General features: G+C 43.6%; 1 protein-coding gene across 1 annotated transcript in view; it reads left to right on the plus strand.

The window, feature by feature from the left end:
- The window catches only part of LOC103546375 (serotransferrin-like), a 61,290-nt gene that overhangs the window by 15,600 nt on the left and 32,725 nt on the right, over positions 1–12,965 (plus strand). The window contains 7 exon segments of the mRNA XM_070576090.1: positions 568–609; positions 1,966–2,124; positions 4,457–4,601; positions 5,781–5,845; positions 9,507–9,691; positions 10,864–11,053; positions 11,600–11,615. Coding sequence (XP_070432191.1) covers positions 568–609; positions 1,966–2,124; positions 4,457–4,601; positions 5,781–5,845; positions 9,507–9,691; positions 10,864–11,053; positions 11,600–11,615 — 802 coding nt within the window.

Genomic DNA, 12,965 nt, shown 5'->3' on the forward strand with positions numbered 1-12,965 from the left:
TGGAGGGGGTACCTCTCAGTATTTTATTTCCTCTGGGCCATGGAGAGAGGAGATGGGAAAATCACAGCCTAATTCATACCACATGGGCCAAAAAAGTCTTGCTTACTGAGTACCTCCTACTTCTCAGGCTCAGACCCCCCTCATCCCTAATTCCCACAGTTATCTTGAAGGACGGGACCTTCTATCATACCTTCCACCAGGGGAATTAGAGGGTTTGCACTGGGAAGTTCCGGCTAAAAGTGACTCGGCTGCAAAGGACAGCTGGGATTCCTGGCAGGTCTTCTTGCGTCCAAAACTCACACTTCTCCTATTGGCCTGGTACAGGGATTCAGGTAGAGTGGTCACAGGACAGACAGAGTAGGAAACTTGAAATTCCTGATTTTTGGCTAAATTCCAGAGGCCAGTGAGCTAAAGTGAATTTGCATAATCCAGGGAACCTGGACTTTTTGGGAATTGGTGATATGTAGATAGTTTTCCTGGCTCTTTTTATTCTGAGCTACAATATAGGAAAGGCATGATTTCCAATGTATAAATGTTTACTGACTTCTTGATATTTTTCTTCTCCAGAAACTAGGCATGGCCCTGCATGTGTGGACACACCAGAGGAAGGTGAGTTGGGATTGGTAACCTCATGAGTTAAAAGGTAAGTTCCCATTTTGGGGGAGAAAGGGTAACGTAAGTATAAAATTCAAATCACTAGTAGAAAGGGCAATAGAAGACACCAATTTTTGAATGCAAAAGAATCATGGAAGGATAGTGTTGGATAATGATGGTTATTCCAATTTACTTGGCATGACTTAGAGACAGGATATCTCATTTAATCCTATTAGGTAGATATTGTTATCCTCTATGGCTATAATGGCTCAGAGAGTTTACAAGCTGCCTAGGCTCCTATATCCAGTAAGCAAATCCACACCCTTCCCACTATTCCTGACTGCCTCGCACTACATGAGGCCGGCACACTTTTAGATGAGGGTTAGCCCAGTCGAGGAGCCTTGCATATATGTGCCTGGCAGGGCTGAGGAGAGAGGCTCACACAGGCAGATGTCTAGGAGCATGAAATTACCCAGCTACGGCTGGGCTCAGGAACCCAGGCCAACCTGGCTCTCACCCAGGGCTCTTGCTGGGGGTGGATCTGGAAAGATGGGGCAGGAGCAAAACAGGAAATCTTACCAAGGTGAGCACTAGGCCCCAGAGCCTCTATGCTCAGACCCTGCAGCCATTAGTGTGCAAGTCTGTCCTTGTCACTTCTCCCAGTTACAACCTCCCAGCCTCTCCCCATCACCCTAAGAGCCATGCTCGTTAGCTGAAAATAGACTCATTCTTATTCCATGGACAATAAGACATATCTATGTTCTGTTGGAAACCATTTCCTGAATTAATAACGTTGGAAAACTGAAATCATGGGTTGATGTTCTATTCCCAGTTTTAAAGACCAGCATGTATTCTCTGCTAAAGACGGCAGCTGTCTTGGTTTTGACTGTTTCCACTTTGCATACTTATTTTGATGCAAACCTGTATTCTCCTTATCAGAAAATATCTGACCAGAATATTCCTTGCAGTATATTGGTCATTTCCTACTCTTTCCTAATAATTGTTAATGTATAAAATGTTGGAGTTACATGTACTCTTCAGTATCCATTACTCTGATATTCCACAGTGGAGGGTGAGTTACTGGTTTATAACTTCAGGAGCTTTATGCGTTTGGAGAAGAGTTACACACCAGCCATTGCTCTGATGATAATGTATTCTTACTATTTTGTTTTTTGAGTTCAGATTAATCTCCACTGGACAGAGTGACTTATACTTCACTTCAGTCAGTTATTGGGAAGACACTTTCAAAGAGAGAAGGAGTGATTCAGGATAATTTTGCTTCCATAGAGAGATGGCAGGCTTTGATTGTAAATAGACATTCTGGAAGGCCTGCAGGTGTTAATGCTTCCTTTTTTGGTGTCTTTCTTTTAGGGTATCATGCTGTGGCCGTGGTTAAGTCCTCATCAGATCCTGACCTCACCTGGAACTCTCTGAAAGGCAAGAAGTCCTGTCACACTGGAGTAGATAGAACCGCCGGCTGGAACATCCCCATGGGCCTGCTCTATAGCGAGATCAAGCACTGTGAATTCGGTGAGTGAATCCTGGGAGCATGCTGTGGTCAGTGCCAGGCTGGAAAGAGGTGTACTGGGGAGAGAGTGGTGTGGTGAAAACGGCTGTGGCCTTGGGTCTACAGTAGTACAATTTGGTTAAAGTGAACCTCAAGGAAATATCTAAAAGGGCTGGTAGGACTGGGGAGCTGAATCAGAATGGTTCTTTTCGATTGCAGTGAATATACATTTAAGTGATTAAGTGAATACACATTTACTTTTCTCTCTCATGAAGAAGACCAGAGGTGAGCAGTCCATGGCTGGTGTTGTCACTAGAAACCCAGGCTCCTTCTCTCTTTCTGCTCCTCCATTCTGAGCATGAGACCCCTATCTTCAAGGTCACCCATGGTTGCCATGGCTTCCATGATCCAGAGGGCCTCAAGGAGCAAGGAGTAAGGGTAACTTGAAGTATATGCCACCTGCTGTCACCTTATTAAAGGAACCATGCAGGAAATCTAACCAAATTACTTCAAGTAACTTCTCATTGCTCAGATCTTAGGTGCATAGTCACACTTCGCTGTAAAAGAGTCTGGGAAGTGTCGTCTTTTATTTGGGCATGTTTCTGCTCAAATAAAACATGATCTTTGTTCAAAAAATGAAAAGTAGAACTACCATATGATCCAGCAATTCCACTTCTGGGTATTTATCTAAAGAAAACAAAAACACTAACTTGAAAAGATATATGCACCCCTATGTTCATTGCAGCATTATTTACAATAGTCAAGATATGGAAACAACCTAAGTGTCCATTGATGGATGAGTGGTAAAGAAAATGCAGTGTGTATATGTACAATGGGATATTATTCAGCTATAAAAAATAAGGAAATCTTGTCATTTATGACAAGGTGGATGGACCTTAAAGACATCACACTAAGTGAAATAAGTCAGACAGAGAAAGGCAAATACCACATGATTTCACTTATATGTGGAATCTAAAAAAAAAAAACCAAGCTTATAGATACAGAGAACAGATTGGCGATCACCAGAAGTAGAGGGTGGAAGGTGAGTGAACTGGGTGAAAGAGGTCAAAGGTGCAAACTTCCAGTTATAAAATAAATAAGTCCTGGGGATTTAATGTACAGCATGGTGACTACAGTTAATAATAGTGTATTGCATACTTGAAAGTTGCTAAGAGAGTAGATCTTAAAAGTTCTCATTATAAGAAAAAAATCTGTAACTATGTGTGATGACGGACGTTAACTAGACTTATTGTGGTGATCATTTTGCAATATATTCTCAATATTAACTCATTATGTTATACATTTGAGACTAATGTTATATGTCAATTATATCTCTATGTCTATATATCTAAAAAATTAATGAGGAAGAAATTAAACAAAAACCAAAACCAGATCTTTGTTACTAAAGAACAAGGGAAAATGGCTAGTGGGTGGACATCTGCGATCCCTGCCACAGGGCGTTCTAGGCAACCTAAGTGTGTAGCACCCTCAGGTCTCTTGAAGGTCTCGGGAGTCTCACTGGAAATCAGTTTATTCTCTGTGTCCTCTGAATATTTTCAGGTATAAGCTTAGTTCCACCCCCTAAAAATCTACGTATAAGTTCGCCACGGACCAATGTTTTCTAAGGGTTCTCATTTACCCTTCCTGAGTACTTCCTCCTGGCCGCCTCAAATATGTGCAACTGCTTTAAAAAGAGAGGCCTCTGAAGATGCTTAGGAATCAGACAAGTCCTGTGTGTGTGAGGACTTGGAGATGAGGTCACGCTTCTGCACTGGGGTGTTCTCTGACACCAGTCTGACAGGAAGCATAGTGTGGGTGGGGCGACATCAGAAGTCCTGGCTCCCCACCAGCAAGGGCGCCACTGCTGCTCTCCCAAGCCTCCTGGCACTCTCGCAGCCATGGCAGAGCACTGAGCTGTGGGTAAAAGGCCCCAGCCCTTTCTTGAGCTTGGAGTTTTAAGTGCTGTTACAGGCTCTTCTAATAGGTGGCAGGGGAAGGAAACATCTGAAAACAGGTGGCACAAGTTCAGGGCGTGAGACCTTCCATTTTATCCCTTTTATATCGACTTTCACGTCGTTTCCATCTCATCTCTCTTTACATAAGTGATGGCACTGTCAGGGAGCCCATGGAATCCCCTTCACCTGAATTTGAACGGTCACTGACTTCTATTCTCAGCCTCAATTAAGTTTCCTTTTAAAGCCTATGGTCTGGCAGGTCCCGAGTTGGTGGCTGGGCACGGAATGAATGAGGATGTTCTACTGATCCTGGGCCATCCACACCTGTAATGTGTTAGATGAAGGCCACTCATATTGACTCAGTTAGGAAGAGCTGACTTCCTCTTGTCCTTCTGCACAGATAAATTTTTCCGTGAAGGCTGTGCCCCTGGGTATAGGCGAAATTCCACCCTCTGCAATCTGTGTATTGGCTCGGCAAATGGTCCAGGAAGGGAGTGTGAACCCAACAACCATGAGAGATACTATGGTTACACAGGGGCTTTCAGGTGAGTCTTATAATCCTGATACAAATACAATAATAACCCCAGCCCTGCAAGATTCCTTTTTAGGAATTAAGGTGAAATTCTTATGTTCCTAGGCTGTTAGTCCTGCGTGTGTTACAGTATCACATTTAGCAAACATATGTAAAGCCCTGTGTAAAGGGCCATCCAGGCCCCCCCAGGATACTGTCTCCACACCTAGCTGTCATAGACAGCAAAGACTGGCAGTTGGGTGCAGATTAGAAGTTCTCAACAGAGGGTGCTTTGCCCTCCAGGGCACATTTGGCAGTATCTGGAGATGTTTTTGCTTATCCAACGGGGTTGGGAAGGGGAGGGTGCTACTGGCATCTAATTGGTGGAGGCTGCTAAACATCTTGCACACATAGGATAGCACCCTATAACAAAGAATTATCTGGCTCAAAATGTCACCAGTACCAACACAGGAAACCCTCCTGTAGTTGAATACAGGAGTCAGGAGTCTGGCTCATGCCCTTCCATGCACTTCTGGGGAACCTACAACCATACTCATCTGGAAATATACAAAAATAAAGTACATGATTTCTACATTCCCAACTACAATCCTATTTCATGGGGTGTTTATCATTTTTATAGAGTCACCTATGCCCCTCATGACCTTACTACTTTTTAACTATCCTTCTGATTCAAGCCTGTGTTACTTAGTAGTTCATGAATCCATCAATTACACAGTGATGGTGGTATTGTAACTGAACTTCTCAGTAGGGAAGGAAAAAACAATTATCCCAATTCTCCAGTTAGAACCAACTTGTGAGTTAGAGTAAGTACAATTCGCAGTCCACAAGTTTACAGTTTTACAAAGTAGAGTGTGAGTAAGGAATCGCCTTGTTGGAAAAAGGTGACCTCTAATGTCAGCATTGATGCTAGGAGAATGATGCAGCTCTGCTGGAGAAACTGCTGAATTTAGAATTTACTGTGTGGAACTGAGATTGTATAACTACAAAGCAAATCAGAGGTTTTGTTTTCTTTTTCTTTATTACTTACATTAGTAATACGTAAGATTAGTGATAATAGTAGATTAGTGATAGAATGGGAGTCACAATTGCTGATCTCAGATGGCCAGCCCTGGATCTATAAGATGGCCCTCCTGAATGGCAAATGTGTCTCTCTGACCTCCTTTCTTCTCTCTGTCTCTCTGGCATTCTGCAGGTGTCTGGTTGAGAAGGGAGATGTGGCCTTTGTGAAACACCAGACTGTCAAACAGAACACTGATGGTACGTGCATATGCTCCTCTGTCCCCATAAATGGGGGTTGCTGGGTTCACTTGTGTTCAGGATGCCTTTGTGGAAGTGTTATGGACTCGGTCAGGCTCCAGAGCTCTGATTCTCAACCTTTTTGTTTAGTGAAGACAGAAGTCTTCACCTGGGTAGGCAGAACGCTAAGGACCATGAGGTTCCAGTGGCCCTGAATTCTCTCCCAGGAACCCACCCACCCCCACAGGTACAGGCATTGTTCCTTAAATACTTCAGTGCACATTTCCTAAGAACAAGGACACTCTCTCACATACCTACATTATAGTTAGTGAGACCAGGAAATTTATATTAGCGTGGAATTAGGACTCATCATGTCCACAGTCCATATTCAAATGTTGTCAATCATTCCAAAATGTCCTTCATAACTATTTCCTATATTTCTTGGCACTGTCCACTGAGAAGACCTAGAGACAGTGGCACACCAGTAGGAATGAGCACCAATATCTTGGCTTCTAGAACCATTCTCCAATAGAAGGAACCAGGGCCCCTTGGAAAAATAGCTGATTCTTGGGCTGGAGCAGGAAACATATAAGATGAACCTGGAACATCATGCTGAAGTGCTCAGAGTGATGGGACATGTCAAAGCACACGGGAACCATTTTGAAGGACCTCCCACTGGCCAAATCTGGGACATTTTGAATGTTAAAAGAAATAAAATAGTAATAAGAGATAATAACCTATTGCATAAACTAAGAACACAGGAGTCCATCCTGATTATACTAATGAAGATAAAGGGAAAGATCTGTCTTATCATAGAACGCTAACTAATAAACATAGAAATAAAGTTAAAAAACTATCATTTGGCAACCAACATAATAATAATTGATTCAGGCAAGAATCATCAATGGGTACTAAAACTAGTGGGTGAATAGTGGATGACTATGACGTTAAAAAACAAAACAAAAATTTTAAAAATGTTAGAATTTACTGTGTGGAACTGAGATTGTATAACTACAAAGCAAATCAGAGGTTTTGTTTTCTTTTTCTTTATTACTTACATTAGTAATATGTAAGATTAGTGAAAGAATGGGAGTCACAATTGCTGATCTCAGATGGCCAGCCCCCTCTGTGTCACTAAGTGCTTATAGGACCTGCTACGTCCAAGCAGTTATTACTTCCCTTCCTTCCCTCAATGTCCCTTCACCCAGCCTCAGATCTTTCCAGCAACTCATCTAGAATGAACTAGCTCAGCACCAGCTCCTCCAAGAAGCCTTCTCAGATGGCACACCGGCTTCCCACAACAGAATCCTGTCCATATTGCTATTATTATTGAATTCATCAATTCTTTAATAAACGTGGCCACAGAAACTTTTTGAGTTCTTTTTTACTCCTCTTATAGCCCAACACCAACTAGAGTATGTGGCACACAAAAGTTCCTAAGTACTTGCTTGAAGGAACATTGTTTTGGCTAATTTTTCTTTCTTTCCTCCTACCGTTTTTGCTTTTTCCTTTAAGGGCGGTCCTTTTTCCTGCTACCTGGGTGTTACTCTAAGACTGGTTCCTTGTCACCTCTTGATTTCTTTCTGTACTCTTCTGAGTAGGGCTCCTCTCTCTAGGCCTCAACTCTCCACTCTTTGCAATGACTCCAAAAGTCTTACCTCCTGAGGGAATTTAGAGAGGAGGCCTACTCTCCCATCTAAATAATATCCCAGGGTCTCTATTTGCCACATGGTTATTTTTTATGTACAAAGTACACTGGCATTGCAAATTCAACCTATATAAATTCAAACTCCTCAGATTTCTCTCAAAATCCAGTCCTCTTCCCACAGCCTCTGTCCCTAGTGAGGACTTTATTATATGCCCTGCTAATCAAGCCTAGATTAGTTTCTCAATGTGTTTTTGTTTCTTCAAAATATGTCTTCATTAAATTCTATGGTGTTGTGATATAGAAGAATCAGGATACCAAAGCATGTGGACTGTATGATCTAATTATGTGGATATGTGTCTGCATATCCTATGTATATAGAAAAAAGACTAGAAGAAATGCCACAGTGTTGAAAGTAGATGCTGTGGGATTATAAGTGTTATAAGTGTTGCAAAATTCCTTATACTATGTAGCATTTTACAAATTAGCCACGATAAATAAGCATTACTTTTATTGCAAAGAAAAATTTTTATCATGTGCTTCTAGATGCCCACTGCTACCCTCCTAACGCAGACTGAATCACCTTCCATCTCATTTGTCTTCATTGTCCTATTTCAGGCCCTGGCTCACAAATTAACATTGATTTCCATTTATAAGTCCTCACAGACCCACTTTTTCTCCTGCTTAACCTCTGCACTCCATCCCACACTAAAAAGTGCCTGGCCAGCCCTCACATGTTCAGCCAAATTGCCTGAGACTGTTCCAGTGGGGCTGTTCTCCTCTCCCCCATTAGAAACACCAGGCAGGCACCTGTTCCTCAGTCTTGCCAATGCCCTCCGTCCTCCCGCAGAGAGGCATTCCTTTCTCCCCCTCTCAGTCCTGCACATGTTACAAGACACACCTAAAACCCTGCCTCCTCCTGACAGCTTTCCCTAACTAATGTGCTCTCATTGTGCTGCTTCTGAGCTCACACAGCATTTAGAGTGTGTTCCACAAAATATAAAATATTATTCTGTGCCCTGAATTTTTGCTTTTGGTACATGTGCTATTTCCCCCCTTCAATAAGATTGTGTCTTGCAGAGGGCTGAGAAAATAGTATTGAATAAATGCTTAAATTACTAAGTAGAACAGGATGGGTTTGGAGAGAATGATGATGGGTTTTATTTGGAAAGTGTTGAGTTGGAGGGGTTGGTGAAAAAGGAAAGGAGAAATGTTAGAAGGTGAACGAAAGTGTGTGCAGTGACTGGTGGGAAAGAAACAGGCAATTTGGAGTTTTCTATTAAAACTAAAAGTGTACATTTGGGGAATGTAGTTACTTTATATGCAGATAACATAAAAATCTTATGATAGTGAATTCCTGTATTTATTGTTCAATTAAGTGAAGAAAATTGAATCAAAATTAAGAAAAAGATTGCCATCCTGCATTTTAGGGGAGAAGTAAAACTTGGAAAACACGAGAATTACCTCAGGATGAAGGAGATGAAATCCTGAGAATGGGTGAGATTTTCTTTTTCAGAGAGAATACAGAGAAGATGAAGCTAGGGGCTGAGACAGGATACAGACCTGTGCACACAGAGACATATGCACGTTTCCATGTAGAACTAGGACAAGTGAGTCAGATTTAAAACACTGGCACCATTTCCAAAAGGGCCTCTGGGGAAAAGTTCTTTTGCTTGGTGGTACCAGATGGTATAGCACAGAGATTGTCAACTAGCTTAGAGGGTCGTGTTCACCCTACACTAGAGCAAGACGTCCAGATGCTTTGGAATCTAGTAGAAATGAAGATCTTTTTGAACATCGTCCCCAGAGTATAGTTCACTCTCCCGTGGCTGAGTGGGGCAGGTTGGAAGGGGCAGTCATTAGGAACTCCAGGTGAGTTTCGGCTTCTCCACATAACTGTAAACCCAGTGTGCGCACTTCTGCTGGCCACTGGGTCCAGGCCCTCCACACACTAGTGGGTCGGTCAGTCACATCCCCCAGTGAGAGTGCCTTGACCAAAGCCATCAGCTGTGGGTGACCCATCTTCTCTGCCCCCAGGATGTAACCCTGACGATTGGGCTAAGGATCTGAAGAGTGAAAACTTTAAGCTGCTATGTCCTGATGGCACTAGGAAGTCTGTGACTGAATTCAAAAGCTGCTACCTAGCCCGAGCCCCGAATCATGCTGTAGTCTCACGGAAAGAAAAGGCAGCTTGTGTTTGCCAGGAGTTACACAACCAGCAGGTATGGACCAGCAAGGGCCGCCTACCTTCTCTTCTCGGGTGGTGTGGATGATTCGGGGGAGTTCAGGGCTAAGTGCAGCCCATACTCCAGCATTCTCTTTCTGGGAACTGGAATCTGGAGGCCGTGGATTGTGGAACCGGATCTCCTAGGCCTGGCTCTGCTGTATCTCCTGGTCACTGGAGATTAGTCCCCATCCGATCTGCATTTCCTCAGGTCCAAGAATCTCCCTTCCTGCTTGCCCCTGACCTTGCTCTTTGGTACCCTCATTTTCCCCCACTGCTGCCTTTTTTTAAATGAAGGAGACTGATCCTGTTCCCGGCCATCCTTGATACAAGTCATGAAATGCAGATTTGTGTTTCTTTTGCTTAGGAAGACTGGGTATCATTCCAACATCCAGAAAAATCCAGGACCCCTACACTCAGGGAGTTTGTCCTGTGGGGAGAACAGTCAACCCAGGGCTTGCCTTGTTGGGGAAAGGGGCTGCCTGAGTATTCTAATCCTAAAGGCTCCTCTCCCCACAAATACCACCTTCCCCTCAGCAAGAGCTTCCTGCCTGTTGATTCACCATTAGTTTGCTTTTTTAAAAATTAAGATTGTATATCTTTGCAAGTCCTCTTAAGGTAAATGATAAGGATAATTAGCATTTAATGCACATTTCCTAGGTGCTAAATGGAATGCCAAAATTTTTGTAATCCTCATTTCACTTATAATCTTCAGAAGCCTGGAGTAGTCAAGCCTCTTGCCCGAGATAGGATCAAAGACTCAGTCAAACATGAACTTCTAACAACTACCTGTATCACCCCTCACTGGACAGCTCCCAGTTAATATCTTCTTCAAAATAACACTTGGAAGGGATTTGTGTCTGTCCTCTCATTTCCTGTAGGCAGCCCCCAAGGGATATGCCAATCAGTGGGGAAGACAGATCAGAAAAGTCAGGAGTTGGGGGGACCAGGATGAACCTACAGAGTACTTTGAGGCCTTAGGAAAGCATGGAGCTGGGGCCAAAAATGGGCGAATGCCAGGCAAGGGATGTGGAAAGATCCTGAGGCATCTTCTGCAGCTTCGCTTTCTTCCCAGGGCTGATTCCCAGCTTCCAGCCTCCTCCATCCCATCCTTGTGTTCCCAGCTGTTCACTGCCACAGGTCCTCATGCACTTTCTGTCCATTTGACAGGCTTCGTATGGAAAAAATGGAAGTCACTGCCCAGACAAGTTTTGTTTGTTCCAGTCAGCCACCAAGGACCTTCTGTTCAGGGATGACACACAATGTTTGGCCAACCTTCAGCCCACAACAACATATAAAACCTACTTAGGAGAAAAGTATCTCACGGCGGTGGCTAACCTGAGACAGTGCTCAACCTCGAGTGAGTAGGAGGAACAGCAATGGGGGAAGCTGCAAAGCAAACACAGTTGGGGTTCTGGGTGGTGGGTACAAAAGGAAGAGTGGGCTGTAGCCCCCAGGAGATGATCAATGGACAAGATGAGGGAACAATGTAATCTCAGCATGTATGAAAGGCTACTTGTATGGGCAGATGATAAGGTGGACACAGGCTCAGGCTCAGGGCACTGAGGTAGTGATCTACCTGGACTGGCAGAATTCCATGTTATTACTAAGAAAAGGAAGAGGTTTACGTGCACATGCCCATTGTTCTGCAATAAACTCCTTTTTATACCGAGCTGTGTTATCCAACATGGTAGCCTGTAGCTACATGCGGCTATTTAAATTTAAATTAATTAAAATTAAACAAAATAAAAAATTTAGATCCTCAGTCATACCAGCCACAATTCAAGTGCTCAGTAGCTACTTGTGGCTCCATATAGGCGAGCAAAGAGAACATTTCCCTCATCGCAGAAAGTTCTTTTATACAGCACCGCTCTTGAGAGCTTGAACAATGGTAATTAATGGTAAGTTTTGGTAACTATAAAGTTGCCATACATACTACTCATCTAGAACACCAGCTTTATAAGCATTAAAATAGAACAAAACACACTTTTGCACTATAACTATGTTGGATATCATTTAACACTTGAAATCATTTGGAAGATGTGGGAGAATAATATATGGATGGAAGGTGGTTGGTTATTCTTCAACTTTTGTGTGCATGTAAGTGAGCCATGGTCCTTAAAATACTGATTCCCAGGCCCCAGGGATACTGATGCAGCAAGTCTGTGTCAGGGTCAGAGTTTCTGCATTTTAACAGCTGCCCCACATAATTCCCATGTAATGAACATGCTTGTCCATGGCCACTCTTGTGAGCACCCAGGTTATATTTACCTCACCTATATCCTCCGTGAGGGTTTGAGAAAGTCTGGGTCTGCTCTTCTCTGCTCCCTGCTCCATTCCCAGCCCCTAGCACAGAAACTGGCATGTGCCAGGTGCTTAGTGCATCTTGTTATGTTAGTTCCTCACCTGCCTAAAGAGCTCAGAGAGGACATGCCTCCCAGGCTCCTTCCAGCCACAAGGACTCAGGTGTGAGAGTCCTGCCTATAAGACACAAGGTGGGAGATCATACAGGGCAGGGAAATCATGTTACCATCCTTGGTGCACGGCAGTGCCTGGAAAGGGACAGGAGCTCAGCCGGCAAGAGAAGGCCGCTGGGGGGATGGCTGGTACACCCATCAGGAGAGCAGGGTCTGAGCGCTTTTGTATCAAGCTTAACTGTTCGTTCACTCAACAGAAAATAAACATAAGTAGATTCTGACTGTCCTACCTCTCTGCTGTGCTCCACAGGACTGCTGGAAGCCTGCACTTTCCACAGAGTTTAAAGCCCAAGAGGTGGGGTCACCACCAGATGGAGATGGGAGCTCACGTGACCCATAAGCTTCCCTCTGCTCTCACTGGCCTGAGTGGTTTGTCTGCCTTCACAGTTTGGTGGTGGCACCTCTGCAGAACATAAAATAAAAATTATTGTTGGTTTTATCTTTTACAAACTTCATTCTTTCCTAAATGTTGGAGCTGGAAGGATTTCTTTTATACTGACTAAATACACAGGCAACTGAGCCCTTCCTTCTGAGCTCAAGATTCATCTCGTCTTTCCCACAGCTTTGGTTGTGGCGACACAGCCACATCTCCTGGGTACAAGCCACATAGGAGTTCTTTCTAAAAGGGGTCTGCGTGGTCATTATAATAGAATCAAGTCTTTATGGCTGTGTGTGTGCATGTGCGTGTGCGTGTGTGTGCGCGTTGCTAGAGAAGGGGCAGGAAGGAGGATGTGGAGTGAGTTATTGAGATGGAGTGTTCAAGGAAGTACAGCAAAAGAATGTGGAAGATTTATA

The sequence above is a fragment of the Equus przewalskii genome, chromosome 15, assembly GCF_037783145.1.
Source record: "Equus przewalskii isolate Varuska chromosome 15, EquPr2, whole genome shotgun sequence".
In the NCBI taxonomy this organism is placed as follows: Eukaryota; Metazoa; Chordata; class Mammalia; order Perissodactyla; family Equidae; genus Equus; species Equus przewalskii.